The sequence below is a fragment of the Hesperophylax consimilis genome, chromosome 13, assembly GCF_061612785.1.
Source record: "Hesperophylax consimilis isolate HC1 chromosome 13, BYU_Hcon_1.0, whole genome shotgun sequence".
Taxonomy (NCBI): domain Eukaryota; kingdom Metazoa; phylum Arthropoda; class Insecta; order Trichoptera; family Limnephilidae; genus Hesperophylax; species Hesperophylax consimilis.
In genome coordinates, this window is record NC_142848.1 from 28,988,395 (window position 1) to 29,016,200 (window position 27,806).

Below are 27,806 nucleotides of genomic sequence, written 5' to 3' on the forward strand. Positions count from 1 at the left end.
ACTATATATTTTTATAGAAATGGGTTCCCGTACCTATCAGATGTATAAAAGTGAAAAGGGCACCTTTGTGCGACACTTGGATTCGAAGAAAATTGATGGAAGGTAATGAAGGTGTGGATGGTAATGAAAAACTGTTGGATGGTAATTTAAAAATTTGGATGGTAATGAAGTTTGGTAATGAAATATTAATAGATGGTAGTGAACATGTTTAAGGTTCTTAAAATGTCTGTGAATAATGAAATTTGAATAGAAATTGAATAATAAAATAGATTTCAAATCATGCTAAGTATCATTTGACGTGGTGAGCGGATTAGGAAAAAGAAGAAAAACCTATTATAGTGAAAAACTAAATGCTTTATTCAGACTTTTGAACATTGGAGACAAGAAATACATTTTTTCATACGTAATCAGTTCTGCTTACTTATGATTTTGCAATATCTGTATGAATTGTTAAAAAATAATGGAAAAAAATATCAAAATACAAATTAAGAAAAAGCAGCTGGAACATCAAACCCAACACAACTAAAATTTTCCTATTATACTACTTACCCAGAAATTATAAGGAATAGTCAAATTCTTTATAATTACGTTTTATAAGTAGGTTTGTACACAAGAAATACAAAATTTTCACATTCCTAAGCAAACATTGTAATATTTGAAAAATAGAAATAATAAAAATAATAATTAAAAATAAGAAAAAATCAGAAGTCAATTGAAATGCAGTTTAAAATAAAATCAGAGATACTTAAAACAAACACAACATATGTAACTAATAAGTACAAGATAAAGGTCTTACATCTAAATAGGAACATAATATTTAAGGAACTTGAGATCATTCTTGTGAAAGTTTTTGCTGGAAAACTATTTCAAATCAAAGTTCGGCAAATTTTTGAAAGTGAATTGTCCTCTTTCATTCTCATCTGGATCTTGCAAGCGCTGAAGAATTTGTGATTCCAAAATGAAATCGTCGTCACTAATTGTTGGCCAGACAAATTTTTTGGATTTCCCTTGAGCTTTTTTCAAAAAAATTACTTTGTACTCTAGTGTGTACTCATGTTTTCCAATAATTTTCCCAATGAAATGATGTGTCGTGTTAGTAATTTTATATTGAACCATTATCCAGTCATCTAAGTAGTATTTGAATGGCGCCTCCTTATCCTCTTTGTTGGTTTCCTCGTCAATGTCCATGTGTGGGAGTTCCACAGTTTTGGGGGACTGCTGTTTTGATTCATCGAAATCAGGATATTCTACTCTTAGGGATCGGATGAACTTCTCGAACTCACATTGATCGAAAGGATTGAATTCTTGCGTACTATTTTTATAAAGGGAATAATGCTGATAGTCGAACGGGACGTTTGAGAGTATTTTCACTTTACATTTCTTTTCTATAGTTTTAGCAGGCTCTGGCGTTGAAGCAATAGTATCGTCCAAAAACATGGAGCCGTCGAATTCGCTCAATAGCATATTGTCATCAATATTATTGAAAATAGTAGGCGAGTCAATTTGTAGGCTTAAGTTTTCAATATTAATGTCAACTGTGACATCTATACAGGCTTCGTCATTTTCTACATTCAGTACTCCCAGATGTTTGCTGTGCTTACATAACAGATTGCTGTGTTGGCAACTGAAACAGCTGAGGCTTCTTAAAACAACACTGTATGGCAACGACGAAGACCAAATCACCTGATGTACTTTGATTGTTCCTTTAAATCCGGGAAGTTTTTCTGGAAATTTATTCCGATATATTTCGTCTTCTGCAATGACAGTCAATTCGACGTTTTGAACATTTTGACGGACAACTTCAGCAAACTCTTCAAAGGAACCGATGTCTCCGCCAAATTTCACATAGTTGTCTGCAGATCTCTTCACAACCGCTCCGATGCCATCTGGGGCCCCCTTACCATGTCCCGCCTCTTGGTAGTTCCATGTGACCCTCTCGATATTAGGAACTTGATCTATTAACTTCGTTATCATATAGAAAATGTAGCGGTTCCTATATTGACTAGATGGCGAATCAGATAAGAAGTGAATCGTTGCAAGCGATGGAACCAAATCCTGCGCCATATTCAGAACAGGTACTAGATGTGCCCATATAGCTGAAGCATCATGATTGAGGCACCGACTCATCGTGCAAAATGATTTGGTTGAAGGAAGACCCGTCTGGCTGTCTACATAGTAAAGTACTCCTGTATGAAGAGAGACTTGTCCTCGGCTGCCACCAAAATATACACTACTTTTATATCTTTGTTTAATATTTTTTTCCCTAAATGATTTAAAATCTAACAGTAATGATATGGTTTTTTAATCAAGAAATTTGCGTTGGACTCTTAATAATGCCCTTTATATAGATTTTTGTTCAAATCTGGATTTGTTTAGAAACTTGAAATTTTGTAAAAATTCATCTGTTTTAATAGACAACTGAAGTAATGAAGATAAGTAATGAAAATAATTGTGACTGTAGGGGAATAGTTAAACCATTTGTTTAATATATTATTCGTTTACATTTGAATAATTATAATTATATCATTGAATAAAAAAATCTATTTTCAAATAAAAATTCGCAGGGTAAATTTTAACAGATTGTTTTTCCATATCAGTAAATAGATAAAACGAAAATATGTATTTCACCAAAACTGAAATTGTCCGACGCTAGAACGCAAGAAACTGCTTTTATTGATAATATTAACTTTTATGAACCCCCAAACATGGTCCCAGATGCACGTAAAAATAACCCTTACAAATTTATCATTACCCTCCACACCTCTAAATTACCATCCGGCAAAAAATTTTACGATACGGAAGGTAATGAGACGGAGGGTAATGAGGTTTTGACAATCTTTCCTTAATAACTCGCTTAATAATGACATTACAAATCTTTATGTTTCAATAAAAAATAGTCCGACTAATTATAGTTTATAGGTTCATGATTCGAATTTTTAAAACATGTACTTACTTTAAAAAATGCTGGAAGGTAATGATGCCTGGTCGGTGACAAAGTCGTTTTCGAGCACGGAGATCGCAGATATTTCTTTATTCAGCGACGCACGTCCTCCCCCGTCCAGATATAGCGGTACACTGATTAGTAACGGAGGCGCGGGGTGGGGTACAGCTGACGAACAGTGACAAACACGGTCACAATTTTAATTACCGCTTTGGCGGAAGACGACAGCGATTTTTTCTGGACAAAAACAAAATCTCAATTCTTTCTATGATACAGTAACTTTAAAAATAAATTAAACACCAATAAATATGCAAAATTAGTTGTACATTCAGGTCGATTAATGAATGTAGTGATTTTACTAGTGTAAAATGTTCTTATTTATTGATCAATTTACCGGTCCCTCATTTACACGGGGAAGGTAATGAGATTTTAGCATGTTTTTTGTATACCATAAAGTTATTAAGTAACAAATGCCTAATCCGGTAAATACTACTTTTTCCTTTTTTAAATAACTACATTTTCCAATAAAACTTTCTTGAAAAACATTATTTTTCATATGACTTTTTTGCAAGAACATGCGATTTGAACGAAACGGCGGAATGACCCATAAATGTAAATGACAAACATCTAAGCGACGGCGACATGATCTTCAAATCATAAACTGCCAACAAAAAATTCCCATCTTACACTATGTTTTGTCACAAATATAAATCTTTCTTAAGCCAAACTGACAGAGTACATCTTATTTGAAAACCATGCAATTCGCGTGATGGACTCTGTATATTCATAAACATAGTATATCTGGGGTTAACACTAGAAGTGCCATGTCAGTTTTTTGAAATTTGATTTAGGTACCAGAAATTAGGTACTTAAAAATTGTCATCTATTTAAACAAAATCAATGAAATTATATCGAATGTAGGAATCAAAATATTCTTCAGCGTATTTTACGCCAAGAAATCGACCCACAATTTTCGTTCCAGAGCGATTCACAAATTTGACATAGGCACTTCTAGCATTAAGCCCCACATAAAATCTACCATAAGAAGATTTCTCAAAAAAGCTAATTAACATTCAGAATTTATTTTTATTTTTTATTATACCCATCGGCGGCACACACGAGATTAATAGTAAATCCATAATAAAGCTGGTAACAAGACCAAGGGTTCTTTTGATGAAACTGGTAATAGAATTACATTAAAAAAACGTTTTATTGTGCAATAATAATTCATCCAAATATTTTTTAGTCAAACCCGTTAGTTTAATTTATTATTTAGGAATATTTATTGTTCTTTGCGCGCTGCTTTCTTTATACATACACATACAATATAATATTGTTTACTTTAATAAAGTCATTAGGAATTGCGTAACTAAACGACACTGCTCAAAAGGAAAATTTGCCGTTGGTTTTCTTGTCTAGCTGTGAATAACTGTAAAATAGCTGAATAAAACACGTTACTTTAGTTATAATAATAATGCAGTGAAATTCAATATCTCAAATGAGGATTTTGGATAGCCCGGAAAATTGATTTGAATAATTCAGAACTTCAAGGACGGGTTTTTCACATAAATTCAAATGTAACATTGTCATCAAATGGCCATTAAGCGCCATTTTGTTTTTTTGACAGTTGAAAGTAATGTTGTTAACTTTGTCAGCTTATAACAATTTGATGGAAAGCTGAAATGCACCAAGAATCGTCGAATGGGGACCGTTCAAATGTCAAAAAACAAAATGGTGCGGAATGGCCATTTGATGACTTTATGATGATGTGTATGATTATATTTATATAACGTTTATTGTCAAACAAAATCTTGTCTTAAAAATTGTTCATAATTATTTTAATGTATTTGATTCTGATGCAGGCCTTAGAATATATAAATGGACCAATGTTATAATAAGCCTTTCTGTTATTTAAATAAAGGAAATGTAAATAATATAACTGATGTGCTTTTTTTAAACTTTTCATGTTACAAATAATTACCTATGCACCTCATCTAACAAAAGCAGGAAGTAATTTTAAATAATTAAGTAATTTTGAAAATATATACATCCCACAATAGTCCCAACTGCGCGGAGCCAGTGGAACTATGGCATCTCCAATTTGGAGAATATTGTGAGACTAAAAGCTGGGAAGAAAAGGAGAAAGGAAAGAGAAAGTTTGGAAACTATCTGGCTATCCAGATCTGGTTATAGCCAAACTAGTTCATTTTCCACGACCAAGGTCTATCACAATCAACTGGTGAAGTGATTGGGTCAAATTAACCTGATCTTTAATCATAGGTGTACGAATTGTGTGGATTGTTCCCGCGATACAGAAAAAAAAATGACAATCTGAAATGGAGTATTACTGCGGTTCCGGATTGGAGCAGCAAATGACAGCCTATTTCAGGTATCGAACATCTCCATTTCTCTATGGCGAGAATGAGATTCAAAATAAATTTACCGGTCTACAAAATTTATATATCTATAGTCGTTCGCCATTCCCATTACGGGGGACCCGATCAATCATTGGTGGTTCGTGATCGAATCAAATCATTGATGATTGGGTCGATCACAATCAACCGAGGACGAAGCTAAACCAAATAATTTCAAGCAACTTTTCGATTCAGAATACATAATAATTATCGGTCATCTGCGATTTTGGAGTACTGGAAATGAAGACAAGTGTGAATTGTAATAGAATACAACTTTTAATTAAATATGTATATCATTTATTAACGCGCTGTTCCATACAATGAAAATGAAAAGATGTTTAGAGGGTGCTTTCACCTCTGCAAACAAACTAACTCCTAGATAAATTATTATTATTCATTTACAAAAAACAAACACATCCGATATTGTCTTTATTATTACCATAGAATAAAGAAGAAAACTAGAAGTGCATTTCATATAAATTTAAATGGAAACAAACATGCCACTGACTGACTGACGTGCGGTCTGTCTCTCTTACACTTGACTGACATTGTATATCATGGTTAAACAGTTTTGTACAGAAATATAGGCCTAAATTAGGCTTATATTTGGATCACGAAACACAAGACACTTCTTGTGTTATTCTTTATTTCGTGATTATTACTCGCCAATTGGTGAAATACTCATTCTAAAAAAACAATACTCTAACTTATTTCATTGTACTATGTAGAACTAAAAAAATATAAGAAAACAAACAAAAAAAATACAACTTTCCTTGGATTGTGACGGGACTGAATGTCTCCGAAATACATTTTATTATGAACATATATTTATGACAAACATATTATTATCCTTTGGTTTGTAAAATATTACACCTGCTGTGCACATAACAAGTCGTAAGCATATAATGGATTTACATTTTATATGATGATTTTTCAGATTCATTTTATGGTTGCCGATCTTGAAGCCAAGAGGTTGGGATAAAATTTTAATTAATAACACTGGAAAAACAAAAATTCACCGAAAGAGGACTAAATCAATTTCTTTAGATTAATGCTTGGAATCATCATTTTTATAATACGTATTTCAGTTAAAGACATTTTTTAAAGAAAAAAAAATTAAAACATATCCTGCACTATAGTGAAACCCTTCTATAAGAAGTTTTCACTATAGTACAGGATATGTTTTAATAATTTTTAACCCTTTAATAAGAAGTTTTCACAGACAAAATTACAGTGAAAAATTCTTATTTCAATGTAATTTTGAACTACAGTGAAAGTAAGAAGGGTTTCATTGTAGTATAAAATTATTAAAACATATCCTGTACTACAGTAAAAACTTCTTATAGAAGGGTTTCACTGTAGTGCAAAATTACTAAGACTTATCCTGTACCATAGTGAAACCCTTCTATAAAAAGTTTTGATATTGTTTTTGAAAAAAAAAATAAGGAATCACATATTATAAAAATGTTTTCACACTTATGAAGTTATTTTCGGTAACTCGAAAAACCTTATAAAAGTTTTACTATTCTATTGCAACACAAATTGAAATTACCTTAAAATAAACTATTTAAATGCATTTATCAAAAATGTGGTAAAATACAAAACGTGCAATTTATTAAAACAGGATAAAACACTATTTTTACTATAGATAAACTAAAACTAAACTAAAATAAAATAGAAGCCTCTTGACAATCTGAAGGATCCATTTTGTTTATAAAATTATTGAATGTTTTATGACAACCTCATTTGTGTTTGCCTCAAATGTAAATATTATCATACTATTTAAGGTACAAAGACAAATTGAGGTAGTCTTCCAAAAAAGAAATAAGAAAAGAAAAATTATGTTTACTGTACAATTTTACACAGATATTTATATACATTGAAATGGAATGTATATGTCTTGCGTAAACTTACCATTTATCCATTGAGTTTACGTTTCAAAAGAAAGATGTAAAAAAAAAGAAATGTTATCAAAGAAAAATATTTTTTAGCATACAAATTCAAAATTGGCAAAAGTGTTTTTTTTTTTTTTTTAATATTTTTTAGGTGAAATGGCTGAAGAAAAAAATTATAATTAAACATATTACTATTATTAATCAAAAGATTACCCGCAGTGCAATTCTAACTTTAATTGACAATAGGTAAAAAAACATTACACCGAGTTTGAATAGCAAAACTATTCAAACCCTAGAAAATTATTAAAATATCACATATTATTATTTATTCAAGTAATCCACTTGGTGCACAATTGTTAAGAAAAAAGCCAGAAGCGATAATATTGAATTTTTGCATTCACGCTAACATTTCAGAAAAAACAGAGATCAAAAGTACATATCTAAGAACATAATTTTATTCCATGAATTGAAATTCCGGCGAATATAGTGAAACCTCTTATAAGGTTCCCCAAATAATAAGTTTTGTTTCCGGTCCCTTGGAAAACCTTATAAGAGAGTTTCACTATATTAGGTTCAAAAGATTTTTGGGTATTTTTTAGATACACCAAATGTTTTAGTTGGATTAGAGCAGTGGTTACCAATTAGTTTTCCTTAGTACCCCTTCAAGAAAGAGCCCAAACTCGCGTACCCGGGGGGTATCCACTGGATTATAGAATTTAAATAAGACTCAAGAAAATAAGTTAGTAATGAACTTCATTATTTATGAATTAGTTCAACTAAATGAAAAAGGTCAATAATGAGCCCATCATTGATTTATTAATTAATGAAAAATAATCCAAAAGTTTGCCTCATTATTGATTTATCAAGGGAAACATACATTGCTCAAAATCTGGATTTGAAAATTCTATGAAAAATTGTTGAATGAATTGACAGTAAATGACTGAGCGTAGTGAAGATTTCGTCTGTGTGGGCGCCAGAGTTCGCATGCGCGTTACAAGCTGTCAAATTGGAATAATCAACATTACACAAGGTCTACTGCTCACAAAACTACTAGTTATATCATTTAATGGCCTCTTCCCAATTACAGTTAAACTCCCTCATAAGATCTCCATGTAAGAAACCTAAAGGACTCTGAATTGTGTAAATGTGGACACATACAAACTACAAAACATATTGTAGAATAATATTCATTTCAACAGTTTCCCGAAGGCACAACTGTGCCAGATCATGTCACTCTGGTGCCATGGACTGGCTGAATAACCTCAACATCCCATTAAAAATATCACCACATCAAGAAGAAGTTTTGAAGGCAACAAATGGCCTAATTGAATACACAAGGTTTCCCAACATAAGAAGTTTTGAAGTTAACAAATGGCCTAATTGAATACACAAGGTTTCCCAACATAAGAAGTTGTGAAGTTAACAAATGGCCTAATTGAATACACAAGGTTTCCCAACATAAGAAGTTGTGAAGTTAACAAATGGCCTAATTGAATACACAAGGTTTCCCAACATAAGAAGTTGTGAAGTTAACAAATGGCCTAATTGAATACACAAGGTTTCCCAACATAAGAAGTTGTGAAGTTAACAAATGGCCTAATTGAATACACAAGGTTTCCCAACATAAGAAGTTTTGAAGTTAACAAATGGCCTAATTGAATACACAAGGTTTCCCAACATAAGAAGTTTTGAAGTTAACAAATGGCCTAATTGAATACAGAAGGTTTCCCAACATAAGAAGTTTTGAAGTAACAAATGGCCTAATTGAATACACAAGGTTTCCCAACATAAGAAGTTTTGAAGTTAACAAATGGCCTAATTGAATACTCAAGGATTCCCAACATAAGAAGTTTTGAAGTTAACAAATGGCCTAATTGAATACTCAAGGTTTCCCAACATAAGAAATTTTGAAGTTAACAAATGGCCTAATTGAATACACAAGGTTTCCCAACATAAGAAGTTTTGAAGTTAACAAATGACCTAATTGAATACACAAGGTTTCCCAACATAAGAAGTTTACTTTTCCAGTCCCTTGAAAAAACCTTATAAGAGAGTTTTACGGCATGTATTATCATAAAATTTTGAGACATTTATCATTGGGTTAAGTTTTATCAGTCTTAATTTACGTGCTCCGCACGTTCAGCCTTGCGAAATAATCTAGTAGCCCCTGCAGCCGTTTCTTAACCTTCTTCTGGTCATCCACTGTGCAGCCGAGGATGACGCTCTCGAAGTGGGTGTCGATGAGAGCGGGGCTGCCGGTGCCGCTGCCCACCTCGTGGGACTGCGAGGAGCAGGCCGCCATAAAGGCCTGGCAGCGCCCATGAGCGAACACTGGATCTTCTCGCACGCCCAGCACCAGGGAGTCGATGGACTGGTTTACCTGATGGAAGAGATAGTATTCGAATAAATCAATATGTACATCATTCGTTACTTAGAAATCTTTCTTTTACGAGCGATAGTTAATAATTAAATTATTGTCGGCAGTTCTTATTCGAAGTATGATACAGTTAAAATATGACCGAAGGAGATAGGGTCCCATTAGGTCAGTTAGTAGAGCAGTGCCCCGGCAAGACAAGGGTCCTGGGTTCGAGTCCTAGACGTGACCGTATCTTTTTCTGTTTCAGAATTATTTTTAACTTCCCGCATCAGCTACTATGTTTAGTCACTTGCTTGATTACACTTCTATTAAAATATCACAAGATGTCACTGATTTACCTATCATGGAATATTCCAGATAATTTTTAGTGCCGTATTAAAACTTATATTTAAAAATTATATGTAGACACAAAGTTTTATGTGCTTAGATATTAAAAATGTATTTTTTTCAATATCTATGAATATTGACATTTCCAGTAGACCATAGACAAAATACAGAAACAGTAGCAATCAATATTGACAAACAATTCACACATCAATAAATTTTATGATTAAAAAAAATATATGTATATAAAAACTATAAATATGTGATAAGCTGTGAAATATAGATGGATTAATTGACTTTAAACCACAGTAAGCAGTTTATATGTTTCCTTTTTAATATTTTTAATAAATTCCAAACAGAAACTCCCAGAAATCTTTTTTTAAATATGCTATCGCTCGAGTGCTTAAATATGAAAAAGTGACTATTACTGAAACCGATGCATGGATTTGACAAAATACGAAATACAAGTTGGGCGATAACTAACCTGATTGAGAGCTTCCTCTTGCTGTTGATCCCTCTTGGTGTTGACACGTGCTTCCACGGTGGAGCAGCGATCTAGCACACGACCCAGGGAATGTTGTACATCTTCACGTTCAACTGCAAATACAAACGGTAACACCACTTAATCAACAATGCATCTCTTTGTTTACACGAGTAGTTATTTATACAGAACAAACAAATTTGAAGAAAAATAGGATAGTGCGATAGTTTGAACTGAAAAGCATAGACAGTAGTTTTAAATACATAGTTCGCGTAGTTGTCACTCCTTATGATATAAATGGCGTAGACCGGCAGATTATAAGATATAGAGATCTATGGCTTCCTTGCTGTTCTAATTCTCTTGATATAAATTATAAATTGTAAAGAATAGTCAATAAAAAGACAAGTGCTTATGTGTATGACAGTATATTTCAATCTTTCTACAGTCCAAGGTCATCACAGATAGTAAGATCAGACTTAGATAAAGCGTTTCTAAGGGGTACATTACTACTCATAAAATAACTGGAACTATGCTATTAGATAAAGGATATATTGAGGGCTTAGAGCAGAGGCGGTTCTAGGGATCCAGAAACGAAAAGTCACTTAAAAATATATATTTGTGACAAATCTTTAATTAATATGACAATGAATTCGTAGGTATCTAATCAATTGAACTCAAATTATACTTTGATATTGTTAAACATTATTTATAACTAGCTAACTAAATAACCATCACGCCGTTTCTGCACAGACGGACCGCCAAACAACTCGGTCTTGGCACACACTTCTTGCCTCATTCACATTCATACATAGTCTCACACATACTCTTCTATTATTCTAACTCTTGAAATGGCCCGACTCAAGTATCTGATTCACTTGATCGTGCCATGTTTTCCTCGGGCGTCCCTGACTTCTCCTACCATTACACTCCTTTCTTAGCTCATTCGCTCTACATGCCCAAATCACCTAAGCATCCCTTTCTTAATTTTACTCATTACGCTTAGATCAGCCTTGCACTCTTTGCGGATCTCCACATTCCTCACACGATCATACATGGTTTTACCACACATACGCCTCAGGGATCTCATTTTAACAGCATTCAATCTACTTTCATCCTTTCTCTGCCAGTTCCATGCCTCACTTCCATACATCAGGGTAGGTACCAGCACTCCATTGTGGACTGCTAACTTCTATTCTTTGGACAATTTTTTGCTAGCGCCAACTGCGTTCAGTCCTCCATTATTGGAGTTACCTGCATTTACCCTTCTTTCAATATCTCTGTCAGCCTTCCCATCTTTCGTAAACATACTTCCTAAATACACAAACTCATCCACCTGCTCCAAGTATTCCTCATTCACAATTATATTGCACACTGTTTTCGTACTCTCTCTTTCAAACACCATTACTTTAGACTTACTTACATTCATCATTCACTGATTCTTCATGCATACTTCGTTCATCCTAGACATTATTTATAATTTACATTAATAAACACGTAACTTAGCATTTTACAACTTTGTTTGAGTGGTAATTAATTATCTACAATGAATTAGGAATACAGAGTAACCCTGTAATATTTATTTGGAAATCAATACACAATACATTTCCCTGCCTAAAGAAAAATGTGTGATATATTACATTTATTAAATCTTCTTTAATTAAAAAAATAGTGAAAAGTAAGAAAAAAAAATGTTTTCAATCAAATTATTTTCTATAACCGCCGAGAACTGGTCAGTGATAACTGACAAAATTGTATTTTTCTTTTTATATGACATCAACTGGTTTGGAAAAATATAATGATTCGTCACAAATTACAAAAATAACACAAGAATATTCCGAACTATTCGAATAATTTAAAAAACATTTATTTTACGCGACGTTTACACTTTGTATAACTACTCGACCTACGTTTATAACTATCTCTTTCTAACACATAATTATATTCATCGTATTGTCTCTGTGAGTTCGTTACCTACATGACCCAAATGAGCGAAGCGAAGCCAAGGTAGTGAAATATTATTTGCGTAATATTGCCATAGAATTACAGTCTCTTTGTCTCGAATCGTTTATTGTGAGACAGAAGTTGGGTTAGCGGGCTTTTTGCCGAGCGTAGGTACATGCAAAATGGGTAGAGCTTCTAACTGAAATGTTAGATGTCACTACTCGCCAAAAGCCAATTCGTCGCTGCTCGCTATATGGTAGTATTCAAATCAATTATGGTCAGTGTTATTTTGATTTGTATAAAATTTAATAAATATTATTTTCATCTTATAATTTTGGGGGGGTCATTGTCTTATTGACCTGATGGTTCAGCCGCCCGTGGCTTAGAGCCAGAATGACGTTAACGAGAAAATTCTAATTTTACAGGAGAGCTAAATTTCAAAAGAAAACTTGTCTATTTGGTTTTTCCAGGGACTTGTATAAGAACTTTGCTATAGAAACTTACTTACAATTGTTCGAATTGTTTTGATTTCAGATGATTTGTGTGCCTTTCAATTTTACAAAATAGAGTAATGGTTATTTAGTGAGATCGAGTGCTAAGATTAAAAAATATGTAATTATTGATGTTTGATGTAGCTGAAAATGATTTTTAATAATTAAAAAAAATTCTTTAGAGATATTGAAAATAAAAATATATATATTTTCAACTACAACATCAATAATGTTGTATTTTCCAATCTTAGCAATCAAGCTCTCTTAAAAGTCACGATCCAACACTGCTTACTATACTAAAAGCTATAAAACAAGGTGTTTTTTTAAATAAATACTAATTATAGGTATTTTTAATTCTAAATTGATAACAATAAGAGGAATATGACACACACTCGTCTAACTAGAGCATCCACTTAGAATGTTCGATAGCGTCAAGTGTTAAATACTGATTATAATTTTGACTCTAAACTGTAACAATAAGCAAGAGGAGTAGTAATGGATTGTGACTCATTTTATTAAGAGCAGGAGTCAGGGAGGTATAACTCAGATCGAAAATTGGAACCGAAATATTGTGATGTCACACGATTGCCTAACTATATCCACCAATGAAAAACTCTGAAAATCTATGAAATAAACTTTCAGAGTTTTTCATTGGTGTAGAGTATAATAAGTAGGCTCCGAATTAGAATTTTCCTGTCTATATATTGGCATATCTATGGTTTTTTAGGATCAATTTTTTTCATGCAAAAAGCCCGAAGTTATCGATCTAGCGAGTGGTTTATTTATGGCACGAGTCACGGTGCAGGCTCAATATATTTGTACGGCTCAAAGAGTCGACTCAATTGAACAATGGCTCAATTGAACGGGAGCCGTGAACTCAGAGAGTATGAGCAATGAGAATACTGTGCTCGCACGATACGGCTCCCAGCGTATGAATGGTCGTATGACTCTTGGTACCGATGCGCCGCCTCGTGCCACGAGATAAGATGCTAAGTAGTTAGCAGGTATTGGTACATATGTCTAAGTCCAGATGTCATACAGTCACGTCTCTGATTATGTAATAACAATTGATACGTCGATAATTTGAATGGCGCTTCTTTTCTAAAACATGTCATGATAAAAAAGACTAACCATTCAATCGAGTAATGGTACGGTTTAAAGGGAGTCATACGAATAGGGCTATTCAAAACAGGTAGCTGTGCTGATGCTAATTGTGCGGCTGCGACATCGCTAAAGAGGAGAATATATGACGAACCCTCATCTAATTCGAGCATCCATTCGGAATGTTTGATAGCGTCAAGCGTTGCCAGGAGAGTATCTTTCTCCTCTTCGATTCTGGCTGCATCCTTGCGCAACCTCTCCACTCGGGCTTCCACTTGGTCCAGAACCTTAACCAGCCTGAAAACATTTAAAAATTACTATTATTTGTTCTTGGCTTGCACCAAAATATTATCACAATACAACTTTACTAACTTGATTTTATGAAAATTGTTTTATTAAAAAATGTATTTAAGTACACATGAGTTGGCAATTGGTGTGCTAGATTTTTCAATGATAGCGACATTTATTTCGGGCGAGGAATGACTAAGCTATGCAAAAAATACAACTTTTTTTTTGTTTCCGAATTTATCGCGCGTGTAATAAATAACAATGAACCACTCGTGCGTAACGACTGCAAAAAATGCACATCGCTGTTGACAAGTTTAAATAAACATGAGAGGAAATAAGTAAGTACTTGAAAAGATCAAATTACCTTTCTTTAGGTTCTTGGTGTCCTAAAACACTGGATTCGTCGATTGTCGGCAAAAGGCTGTTGCTGGAACAAGGCTCGAGCGAAGGTTTTTGCCATGAATCGACCTCCATGCTTGAATCCACGCTGATGTTGTAATAGACTATGTTTTAGCAAGAACTACTGATTATTTCACAAAATTTTAAGACACCTTTAAGACCTACAATGAATTTAACGAATATTAAACTAAATAACGCACTTCGGAAACAGACGTATGTAATCGGCTGTCAGAATTCAGAATTCAGAATAGAAATGAAGATAAAGATAACATTGAAACCAAAGACAATGATTCGGTTTGGAATGTGTCGATTATAAAATAACATTCAAATAAAAGAAAATATGGAATAAAAAATTATAAACATACAGCATACTGGGGAGACGCGTTGATTTTAAAAATCAACTGCAAAAGAGCAATTAACTTGATAACAATTTCTGAAAATATAAAATATTATTCAAGATGTCACTATTTTTTTTTTAGCAATAATCTTGATGGAAAGTATATTTATGATAATAAATTATAACAACCGTTTAGGTAAAAAAACAATTACCTTTCCATTCAAACATGAACGGTTGATTTCATTAATGTGAACTTTGATAAATGATAACATTTGAAGTAATTTATTTCTCATCTGAAGGGCTCGATATTCTCATGCACATTTTTTTTTAAAATATTTTAAGTGCTCAAATTTGGCTGCGGGTGCACAGTTACAGTTAGAAAATATCATAAAATAAACCACTCACTAGATCGATATTTTCGGCTTTTTGTATGAAACAAATTGGTCCTCTATTAAACCATACATATGCCAATATATATACAATCAAATTCTCATTCAGAGCCTACTTGTTATACTAACATATTTAAAAAATAAAAAGTGTTTGAAATGCCAAAATATTACTTCACGACAGGAAAACGAAAAACTCTGTTACATGTTAAACATTTTTATTTCAGGAAGACAATAAATTATAGACGTAGGTTAAATCATGATTAAATAAGGTAGAACGATGGAATTCTACCTTGCATGATATAATCACGATCCAGTATGGCCTCACAATTCTACATTCCTGACAAAAACAAGAATACTGTCTGAAAAAATAAAGATCAATTTCGGCGGTGAAGTTAAATTATGGCTATTACAAATTAGGAACAAAACAAATAGAAATATCTATGGCGAAAACCACCAGCCAACTGGTGCAATGTGCTACCTTCTTTATTATGATTTACCGGTTTTATCAACAAGGTAGCACACCGTTGTAGCACACCGGTTTCAGCCCGGCATCCGGCACTAGTCTGCTAGCGCGCTAAAAGACGCCTTGAAGCACTCTTGAAGTCGTTGAGATTAGTCACACATACTCTTAGGTTGGCTCCCTTGTCCGTCCTGTATCGGCAGAGCAGAAATCTGTTTACCGACGCAACTTGGCTTAACCTGTCACCTGTCACTCTTGATTCTCAATACAATATTTACTTTCCAATGTTATTTATTTGTATGGGTGCATTATTATTTATGCTTGTAAGGTACTTGAAAAAAAAAACACGGTTACTCTTGCTATCAGTGCAATTAACTCTCTGTGCTCAAAGACAATGCTAAATATCTCAACGAAGTGAAAAGTGTATTTTTTGTATTATATTATTATACCTTTTTGTATTCCTAATTTTAGAAAACGGATTGTCTAATTGCATTGAAGAACTTATGGATAAATGACCAGACTAGCATGCACGTCCCTCTAAATTAGCCTATCATTCCAAATAAGACCCAAAATCTATTTGATGAAATTAATTGTAGGAGAGGTGAGGCAGCTAAGGCCAATGCTTTTGGAGCAGACCTTGGTTTGAAAGGTTTAAGAAATATTTAAATATAGGAAGAAGCAGCTACTGCAGAAAGGTTTCCACCCGAGCTAGCCAATATCATCCATGACAGTGACTACTCAAACAACCAGATTTTCAACGGTGACCGAATAACTCGTCAAAATATCTCTAAAAAGTGATGAAACAATAACTTGTTTAAATAGATGGTAAAGGTTACGAATTACGCTTCACGGTAAATATGGAATGTTTACTTTGTATTAATACTTGAATTTAGATATACTATTACTAAAAGTTACTATAAATGTTGGGGAACCTTTAATAACGCCTGCTCGCGTCCCCTTTAGAGTTATATCCCAGTTTTCAAGTAGTTTGTGGGCTACGCTAGGTTTGTATAGACTGGTTTGTGATTTAATTCTAATACGATATTATGAATATAATCCAACTCTTGATATGAACATAGTCGCCGTAGGCTGCGACTATAACGGCGCCGCATACTAATTGCCATAAACGAAATTAAAATTAAAAGTGCATATTTTTCCGTCTCCCCTGACATAATAAATCATGTTTTGAATTAATAAAGCTAAATCCATTTATTTGAAAGTGAAATATTGCGTATTAAGAGGGAAGTGGAATAAGAGAAAAATAATAAATAGATTACGTAGGTAACTATTTAGTCTATTTTCTGTTTCGTTACTTTAAATGAATGAAAGCTGTGCTGAATTGTCATTTTGATGAGTTACCAGGGAACCATTTTGGTAACCTTAAACAAAAGCTTTTGCTAATTTACAATGCGGAAAACCCAAGATCATTAAAGAATATAACAACTTTAAGTTTACAGTCTACTGGAAGAGTAGACGTAGGAGAGCCTGGGTCACTGCAGCAATAGCTATTTGTGCTAGAAGATGAAGCTTATTTGAAATAACTCTCTATTTTTAGACGTCTAACCCAAATGTTAAAGTAATATTCATCTCTGCAGCTGATGAATCAACATGTCATAGCTGCTTTTAGGCATTATTACTTAAGGCCCCGTAGTAAGCGTTCAAAGATGGTTTGAAAGGGAGATATGTAAATACGAACGATAGAGGTAGCGCGCTAATATTAAAAAACGATCATAATTAAGCAAAGATGGTGAAAATATTTAATAAAACATGACTCGTTTGAAAGAGTACAAAAATCTCTCTACAAATTCTTTAGTTTCATTTAAAGGTACACTGTGAATTTTTTCATGCCTATAACATATTAAATAACATAACAAAACATGTTTTTAATAATTTTCGGAGCTTTTTTCCGATTTTTTACTATCGAGGGAATTTCATATAACTAACGTTTCGGCATAATAAATACATATTATCTTAAAAAATAATATATATTTTATTTGGAACTTAAAAACTTCAAGAGTTATCGAGAAACTTGTTATAAATCGGTAGAAATTGGGTATGCGCGGACTTAAGGAGAACTTTTAAAAGTGTGTTAATGTTATGGGATGTGAAGAAGCAGTTGATAAGTTATAAGCGAGGGCTGCTAAGCGGCTCGGAATAATATATGTCTCAGTTGGTAGATTATTTAGAAAACTTTGAGGCAAATCCTGAAATTGTAGACATGGCGATGCAAATAAAGCTGGAGATATGAGCATCTCACTAATGCAGATCTCTCGGAGACTTTGACGAGTGTAAAAAAAAGTAGGTCAACAAACTGGCAGAAGTTGCTTTGCAAGAAAATGCTTCCGTATATTGCCGTAATATTTTTATCAGAAAGGTATGGATTTCTTTAAAGTAACCTCCGCATTTTTAACACTGTTCAAAATTATACCCACTATTATGAAATGTAGTGGGAAATAAAAAAAATGATAATGTTATTAATATTTATGCATTAGCTGAGTTCCCCGGCGTTGCATGGGCTTAGTAGACAGTAATTTCTCTCTTATTTTGAACATCAAGCGTGCAAAATCTCATTAAGTATCAAAATTTTGCTTTAAGAGGTGGAATGGGGTAGTTTTTCGAAATCTCAAATGTAGACAGTGACCTTCATCTTGTTTTGAATGTAAAGTGCAAAAATTCATCAATTTTGGAATAAAACTAGATTTATATCAAAATCAAAGCCAGGCTGCCCGCCCTTCACAGACAATTTTCTTTATATGTGTATATACATATATAGATATGATTATTTTAAACAGCAAATCAACAATGTCATTACAGATTTTTTCACAATTTATAATATTAATTTCGTAAAATCATTTGAAAAAAAATAATGTTTATTTTTAAAGTTATTTTTCGAATATATTATTTCCGAATATCTTGTTATCTTGGTAATTTCTCCGTTTAATTTAGAATGTTTTTCTAATGGGGTGAGTGGTTTATTTATGCTAATGGGGTGTTGTTGAGTGGAATGCTATGTTTTATGTTTAAGTCCCTTAATTAACTGTTCAAGATGTTGAAGTGAAGTGAAAACAAGTATTGAAATAAACTTCATTAGAGATGGCCGAGGGTGGTTCAATGAAGAAGCCGGAATTTCAGTATGTGCATATTTTGAGCTTACCGGAGTCTAATCTGTGCCAATGCTGTCTTTCTACTAAAGATCTGCGGAGTATTGTCAAGCCATACTTGTACCGTGGGAGGAATGAGATCTATTCGGATATGCTTACTATGTGCTTCTCAAAAGAGGTAAAAATAGTTTATAATTGAGCCCATATGTGGAAAACCAGCGTTATCGTTATCGAAATGATGCAGATCCATTCAAATTACGTGCTAAATTTACAGCAAAAATCGTTTTAAAATCTCAACCACAGATGGCAGTACAAGGTCGGTAGCGCGCTCTTTTTCCTTACAACAGTAAAGTCAAGACAAGTTGGCTATTGCTTAATTGAAACTGACGGTTTGTGCGATCGGCGCTTGGCATTTTTGTCATTACTATGGTTATAAAGTTTTATTTCTACTTTGGGAATATTTGTTAATATGTTGAAATTTAAAATTTTATGAAAATTTTGTTAATATAAAGAAAAAATATTAATTTAAAGAAAAATGTCATTATTTTTTTTACTAGGTTCGTATGTTTGAATAAATTGATTAAAATACATAAAACATGTTGTCTATTAATTGAAATACCTTACATGTACATTTATTTGACTTTAAATGTGTACATGCTCACTACAGTCAAATGAAATGTTTTAGCCATATCTCAGAACTTACTTTTTCACATAATGCTGTTTTTCTGCATAAGGGCTCAAATTGTCAAATACGGTTGCTTTATAAAATATTTATATTGGCTCCAAAAGTCCATCTATGGGACGCCGTGTGAAGGTTTAACCTGTTCTGTGTTATTTCAGCTCTCGGCAAATGACGGATGGATTTGTTCAGATTGCGTCAGGAGATTACGAGCCACCGTTAGCTTTCGAGAATGTGTAGAATCTGCCAAAAACTACCTCAATTCTCAGCTAGGTAATAAATACGAGTATTAATGTACTCTCTGTCTTCCATTTTGTGTCGTAAAGTAATTGTGTAGAATGAAAAGAATAGAAGTCAAATACAATTTATTTAAATGCTCCGCCCTGACAAACGAGGTGTTTTTTTCCAATTTTTTTTTTTGCAGAAACTAAAAAAGACATTCCGGCAATATCCTGTGAATCTCCCCTACCAACAGAACCAAAAAAGAGTTCCAGGAAAGGTAAAGGATGATTATGTATTAAGTAAATAATTTATACAAATTATTTAGTCGAAACTGTAAAATAATCAATAGTAGAAGTAATGATTGTGTTTTGATATTTCAGAAAAGAAAAGAAAAACTGATACCGGTAAATATTTTGACCGTCATGAAATGTACGTCGTAAGTGATAACGACGATTATGATGATGATTTCAATTATGATGATGATCGTCCACTGGTAATTAAAGAAGGTAAGGCATTCAAAACAAATATTTTCAGCAAACAACATCGTATCTATCGTGAGCTATGGAGCTATAAGACATAGTTTAGTCCATATTCAATTTTATTTTTTTTATATTAACTCCACACAGGAGGCCCTGAAGAAAATAATTTCCCTCAGGGCCTATGTCATCTTTGGGGATGCTGTGTGGAGGGTCTTTTTGTGGAGAGGAAGGAGTGAACATGGGTCTTGAAGAGTCCCATGTTGTAGGAGGGAGGAAACACAGGCCGGCAGTTTGTTCCACAGCCGAGCTGTTGAACTTAAGAACGAATCGTAGAAGCGACCCGTTCTCATGTGACAAGTGTCAACTGTGTACAAATGTTGGGCGCGTGTTTGGCGTATATCCCAACTACGCACCGGTGCCGAAGGGATCAATGACGCTAGTTCCTCAGAGCATCTTCCATTGTAATACCGATAGAACAAGGACAGCATACCTACCTGACGCCTGTGCTCTAAAGATTGCAGTCCGTCTGTTAAGATTGGGGAATCTATCAAACGGACCGCCCGTTTCTGCACAGAGTCAAGGGTTTTTTTCAGGTATTTTGGGGCGCACTTGCGATTTGTACAGGGTCAGCAGTTGTGTACTATTAAAGTATCTGCAGGCCCTGTACAGTACGCCCAGCTTCTGAGAGGCCAAATTTTGGATAGCCCTGATAAATTAATGTTGATCCACTTTCATGTTCCTACCAATAGACCAAGGTTTCCCTAGTACATATTATTGTGACAATTATGGTAAGCTTTCAGGCTACAATTCTGTTATAAATAGTTTACACATTGGTAACTCTTATGCAATGTTAGCTGATGTTTCACCCCCTTAGGCTAATTTGTTCAGTTTTGCAAACAAGCAGTTGTTACATAGTCAATTTGTTCACTTTTCAGAACAGCTCATATGATCTCATAGAAATCGTTGTCTCCCTTACTGTCATGCATAGAAATATGATCAAAATGGTGTTAGAAAGAGAAAACACCACGCTTTTTATTCAAATCAAGTTAACCACAGAAAAATTAAAATGTACACTTAAAATATGTATTTTTTTTTTGTTATCAGTAATTTTAGTTTCATTTGGCAGTGTGGTTGCGGGACTGCAAATTATTAAATTATTATTTAATAGTATGTCAAAACTTGGTATCAAATTAATAAGATTTGAAGTAAATATGTGTAATTTTACAGCAGTGGTTAACCTGTTGTCAGATTTTAAAACACCAACCCATGGACTAGCACCACTAGCAGCCATGAAACCAGCAGCCGAGGAGCGACCAGCACCGTCGACTCCGAAGGCCTCTTCGAAGCTTCCATCAGGTTCAGAGAGCTCTTCGGATGAAGATTTCTTCGAGGAATGCTTCAAACCCGTTACCACGTCACAAAGGGTTTTTAATAGAGTAAGATATCCGATCAATCTGAAACTTTTGGTGGCAATCACCCCCATACACATGTGGAAATATACGTATTTCTCTGAAATTGGACATTACCGCAATTAATATACAAAATAAATATTGGTCCTACCCAATCGTGATGTGGCGCAGTTGTTAAAGCAGTTTACTCCAGTTCCTGGGGAGGACTATTCTATCCTCAGACAAACCAAAATTATTATTATTATTTTTAAAAGTTCACAGCAGTTTTACAGCCAGTCCCTGGGGAGGGAGGTACAATCCTCAGTCAACCCAATTTAAAAAAAAAAATTAGTTACTAACCGGTCCAAGAGATGGCGCCACTAGGTTGAAAATAGATGTGCTATAGTTAATAAAAACTTAAATTTTTTGAAATCAAAATTTCTTAATGATGATGGAACGAATTGCTGTATTTGAAATTTAAGACCAGAATGGTCAGAATTATTTCTTCTATGCTCCACACTGACGTTTTTTTTAATAATAATTTTCTTATAGATGGAGTTTGATGTTGGTGAGTCCTCTACTCTCCCTTATTGTCTGGATAGCACGGACAGAACTTGTGAAATATGCCATAAAGAGTTTAGTTTCTTTGGGTAAGTACTTTACTATATAGTTCCACTTTTGAGAATGGCCTGTAAAAGTTAGCCATATAAAATTCCAAGCAGGAAACTAATGGATCTACATCACAAGAGAACCAAAAAACCTCTTTTTTTTTTTCAATTTGTGCATTTCGAGTCTACGCTTCAACGCATATTAAAAGAAGTTGATATAGATAACTGATATTGACTGTTTTTTTTCAAATTTGTCCTAATAATTACAATTTCGGACTCTATTTACTTGAAAACGAAAGTTCAAATCATAAAAAGTTATTCCACAAAATCAACTCAAAATGTGATGTATATTCACTAGTTTCCCACTTGTACTATGAGTTTCCAGACACCTGTATATTATAAATGTATGTATGTACTATAGACAGACGTACTCGCAAAAAAAAAGGATATTGTATAATTAGATTTCTTGAAAATGGCTTTATTTGTAGGGAGCTTCTAAACCACATGCCGGAACACTATCCCAACCACATTTGTGATATTTGTGGCAAGATTTGCGCCACGAGGAAGAGCTTCGAGTTCCACATCAAAATCCACACGGACGTGCGTTACCAGTGTGAGAAGTGCGACAAATCATTTAAAAACAAAAACAACCTCAGCAAACATGTTAATGTTACACATAAAGGGCACAAGCTTTTATTTAAATGCAATGTGTGTGGAGAAGCATTGGACACATACAGCAAAAGGTAAATTTGTTTCATAAAATCAGTTTCAATTTTGGAAAATGTCACACAAGGAATTATTATTGATTAATTATTTGTAGGATTAAGCATATGTCCGAGAAGCATGGCAGGGAAGCAAAGACTTACAAATGCAAGCAGTGTCCGTGCAAATACACACTGGGAGGTCATCTCCGCGCCCACATCCGTCGCGTCCACTTGCAGGAGAAGAACCACAAATGCCAGGAGTGCAGCTCGGCTTTCTTTACCAGAAAATGCCTGGAACAGCACTTGGTCAAACACACTGGAGTTAGGAACTTCTCCTGCCACATCTGCAGCAAGACTTACAAAACCAAGTACGGTTTAAGGTTGCATACAAAGACTCACGAAGAGGCCAAACAGCAGAACAGTAGTTATATGATGGACTCGGAGCCGGTTCATCAGCAGCAGCCAGTGACAGTTCCTTTCATAGAGGAGGATCAGCGGTATCCTACCAGGAACTTCATGAGGATGTAGAGATTCAATAAGCCTTCCGCGAGAAGACATACAGAGCGTTGAATTTAGTTTTCGGCAGGGTTGCCAATTCGCGGAGAATTTCTAAGAATGGGGAGAATCTTTATGTGGGGAAAAGGCGGGGATTCGACAATATTAGAACCGATGTTACCGTGGGATTAAGTGGCAACAAATAAAAGTAAGGATGGGTTTATTATCTAGAAATAAAAAAAATATTTAAGAATACTAAAAATGTACTACCACAAAAAAGACAATAAAAAATAAATTAATTAGCATCCTACTATATAATCTGTCTGGCAAAAGGCTTGCATAGGTAATATTAAGGTGTGATACCAGTTCGTTCTTGATGCGAAGTAGTAGATTCCGGTTCTTCACAGCAACTCCCAGTTTATAATTTATCCAAAAAATCTTGTAGTCCAATGCAAAACAGCCTCACGCTGCTGGTCTCCAAAAGGGTCCCTCTTAACCAATGAGGATCGGCAGATGCCATCCGATTCCATCAATCCAATGGTCAATGCTCCATATGCAAAGCTGATGCTTACAAAAATTGGCGAATGTGTTCGTCGAACCTCAGCCAAGAGGAATGCCCGCTGCTCTGGGCTGGTGATCAAAGAATGGCGACTGCTTCCAATGCAAATCACAGATCCTTGCTCCCTCAGGTTTGGCAACTCCAAGTCAGAATTCCAGGGCTCTCAATTTGACCAATAGCAAAATGACAATGTGTAGGTACTTAAAAGTCCCACACACCAAGACAATAGATGTGATGTAAGCAAAGATATTAGAAGAACGAGATATGCTATGTTGGCCGCCGGACCGTAGGCGGAGTACTACCTAATTAGGGTACTTTGAATACTATCGGGACGTGTACGCACAGAAATCTGTTCTATGTATTAGTGCGGATACCTTAGCGTAAGCGAAAACAATTCCACATAGTATGAACTGCTCATAGCACATCTCGTTCTTCTAATATCTTTGGATGTAAGTAAAGTGATGCACACACACCTTGTTACAAATCTTATATGTAACACCGACATAACGAATACCAATCGAAAGACTATTTTTTGATTATCCAACCATATTCCAAACACTTGGAGACTGTGGCGAGTGTAAAAAAAAGGGTAATTTTTGGATAGGGCCTGACACGCTTATTACGAATATTTTTTAGAAAAAAAATTTATATTCGCCTTAATTACTATAAAAGAAAACTTATTGCATTTCGGGCGGCGGAAAATTATGAATTTAAATTTTCAATTGCGTTACCCAAAATTCACTTCGCGAATCGATGCGGCGGCAATCAGCTGCCATTAGGTACGTCACTGTTATGTTGGTATCCCTGATACATTGCGTAGATACGAATATGGCTAACTTCGTGGAATACAAATGGATTGGCGCGAATTTATGAAAACACAACAGAATTATAATGTTAACAAACTTTAATTTTTCTTAAATTGAGGGAGATTGAGTTACACAAACCTAGCGTAGCCGTTAAACTACTTGAAAACTGGGATGTTTTTTTTGCCTTGACGCGAGCAGGCGTTATAAACGGGCACTTTCTTTTGTATCACAAACCATGTTACACAAACCTCGTGTAGCCGCTAAATTACTTGAAAACTGGGATGTTTTTCTTGCCTTGACGCGAGCAGGCGGTATAAAATTAAGCGCCTTTCATGTGTATAGCACGACCATAGCAACGGTCGTATTTAGCTCTTGTTAATGCATCAGTGATACCAACATAACAGTGCGTTCCTAATGGCGGCGCATTGTCGCCACATCGATTCGCGAAGTGAATTTTGGTTTTACGCAATTGAAAATCAAAATGCATAATTTTCCGCCGCCCGAAATGCAAAAAGTTTTCTTTTATAGTAATTAAGGCGAATATAAAGTTTTTTTCTAAAAAATATTCGTAATAAGCGTGTCAGGCCCTATCCAAAATTTACCAAAAAAAGTAGGTCAAGAAACTGGCAGAAGTTGCTTGGCAAGAAAATGCTTTTGTATATTGCCGTCATATTTTTATCAGAAAGGTATGGATTTCTTTAAAGTAACGTCCGCATTTTTAACACTGTTCAAAATTATACCCACTATTATGAAATGTAGTGGGAAATAAAAAAATGACAATGTTATTAATATTTATGCATTAGCTGAATTCCCCGGCGTTGCCTGGACTTAGTAGACAGTAATTTCTCTCTTATTTTCTATTTATTGTCAGAATTCCAGGGCTCTCAATTTGACCAATAGCAAAATGACAATGTGTAGGTACTTAAAGGTCCCACACGCCAAGACCATAGATGTGATGTAAGTAAAGTGATGCACACACACCTTGTTACGAATCTTATATGTAACACCGACATAACGAATACCAATCGAAAGACTATTTTTTGATTATCCAACCATATTCCAAACACGAGTTATTCTCAATTAAGGAGGTATTAATTAACAGCTTGGAAAATATATCATATACTTACCCGTATGCAGAACATTTGAAATAACATACTGTTGTTGTGCACAGTCATTGGACGGTTGATATATATACACTTTGTTATTACTTTGTAATTTTCTTAATATCTATTAACCCTCTGTCTGCTGTACACTTACTGATGTTCTCTTACTTACTTCTATCAATATGTATTATTTGTTAGCACTATGTTAATAAAAAATAATCCAATAAAAACTAATTAAAAAAAAAAAGAGTGAGAATGTACTATAATTTCGTTTTCTTTCGCAACAATTTTTCAAACAAATTAAAATTTTTTAAGCCTGACCGAAAATCCGAAATACACTCGAGAAAAAATAGCTAATTTTGTATCATGTGGGAGGTTAAATTATTATATCGGCACTTGTGGAGAATTTTAACTTTTGTGTGTATTTTAGAATATATGCATTGGCAACCCTGAGTTTTAGCTTTAATTGAGAGTCAACAGCATTATCAAGTGCTTTATAGCCTTTAGAAGTTTGATTTGTTATGTGATACCGCGCAGCAGTCCCAGCTGCCCAGCTGCCCGCAACCAGTGGGGTCATAACAACATCCATTATTTCAAAGATACTGATTTTAAATAACCATATTTATGTAGTTGAATTAATTAACATAACATTTTGGCGCTTTTAGTATTTTGTGTACTTTTTATAAATCAAGGGCAATAATGTAAACAAAGTGCTATTAAAGAATGACAATTTTAGATAAAATGTATTTGTAATATCAAATTGTATTTGATTCCGCTTTGTACAATGATTTTAGTAGAATTTTGTATTTATTATGTATGCACTGTACATAGTACAAAATGCATTGTGACTTAAATAACAGAAATGAATAAAAAAACATTTATGAAACAATTTTATATTTCCTACCTTATATAAATATATTATGATATACTACATCTGAATATGTACTTATTTTCATTCGCATAATATATATAATTCTTTTACATCTCTACACTACGTAACTAATAGGCAAATAAGTTTGTAGCATTTTAAAAACTGATTTGTGTTTACGCAAGAGATACATAGATACAATTTGGAAGAAGATCACACTTTTGTATATAATTATTTACACTGTGGAATAAAATTTATCACAAGTAATTTTTTTACATCCTGTAAAATTATTAAAATTATATATAGCAGTAATTACTTTTCTTTATTGAAAAAAAAAATAATATCTGAAAATTAAAATAAGACAAAATTATTCAGTTAATAATAAATTATGAACTTTCAATAATATTTTACATTAATGTCAGTAATACAACAATAATCTTCAACTACAAAAAATTCTACAGCAGAAAAAATTTACACGGTTTATAAGACATTTACGGACAATTTATCATTTTTTAGAATTGAATTGGTCAATGGGGTATTTTCACTGTTTTTTTTTATTCTTGAAAAAAATTACGCCAATGAAAGAATTTATTTTTTTATATTGACGAATAAATTTTCTATGACGATATAATATAATAATGTGCCATTTTCAATTTGTCGCCAAAATGACGTGTTTGTTTTTATTCGTGAATTTTGCGGGGTTGACGTCACGCTGGGCGACGTTGGTGATAGCTGTCTTGCCAGACATTGGCGTTTTCAATGTCATAATGACGTTGTAGCCAATTGGAACCATTTCAGAATGTGTGGTTTAAAATCAATTATTATGAATGAAAATGTTAAAAATAAACTTTAAATCTTCCACACATTTTTAACAGTACAGTTTGTGAAAATACCCCATTACCGATAGTAATTGAAAGTTTTTAAATACAAAAATTAAAAGGTTTTGGAATATAATA

General features: G+C 33.8%; 2 protein-coding genes across 9 annotated transcripts; one reads left to right on the forward strand and one right to left on the reverse strand.

Annotated features, from left to right (window-relative positions):
- Positions 1 to 5,553: 5,553 nt before the first annotated feature.
- LOC149418749 (BAG family molecular chaperone regulator 2) lies at positions 5,554 to 14,883 on the reverse strand. The gene is made up of 4 exons (XM_089638648.1): positions 14,618 to 14,883; positions 14,120 to 14,262; positions 10,436 to 10,548; positions 5,554 to 9,630 (listed from the first exon to the last, which is right to left on the reverse strand). The coding sequence occupies exons 1-4, from the start codon at positions 14,725 to 14,727 to the stop codon at positions 9,373 to 9,375; spliced, it is 624 nt and encodes a 207-aa protein (XP_089494774.1). The 5' UTR covers positions 14,728 to 14,883; the 3' UTR covers positions 5,554 to 9,372.
- Positions 14,884 to 16,058: 1,175 nt separating this feature from the next.
- Positions 16,059 to 26,835, forward strand: LOC149418750 (uncharacterized). 8 transcript variants are annotated; one of them, XM_089638974.1, is made up of 9 exons: positions 16,059 to 16,166; positions 18,864 to 19,117; positions 19,780 to 19,891; positions 20,043 to 20,117; positions 20,221 to 20,346; positions 21,547 to 21,755; positions 22,260 to 22,357; positions 22,804 to 23,058; positions 23,136 to 26,835. In XM_089638974.1, exons 2-9 carry the CDS (start codon positions 18,932 to 18,934, stop codon positions 23,545 to 23,547), a joined length of 1,473 nt encoding a protein of 490 aa, XP_089495100.1. In that variant the 5' UTR covers positions 16,059 to 16,166; positions 18,864 to 18,931; the 3' UTR covers positions 23,548 to 26,835. The 8 variants fall into 8 exon arrangements, with proteins under 8 accessions (XP_089495100.1, XP_089495108.1, XP_089495107.1 ...); XM_089638982.1 differs by having other exon boundaries at positions 21,568 to 21,755; XM_089638981.1 differs by having other exon boundaries at positions 16,065 to 16,161; positions 18,894 to 19,117.
- The last annotated feature ends 971 nt before the right edge of the window (positions 26,836 to 27,806 follow it).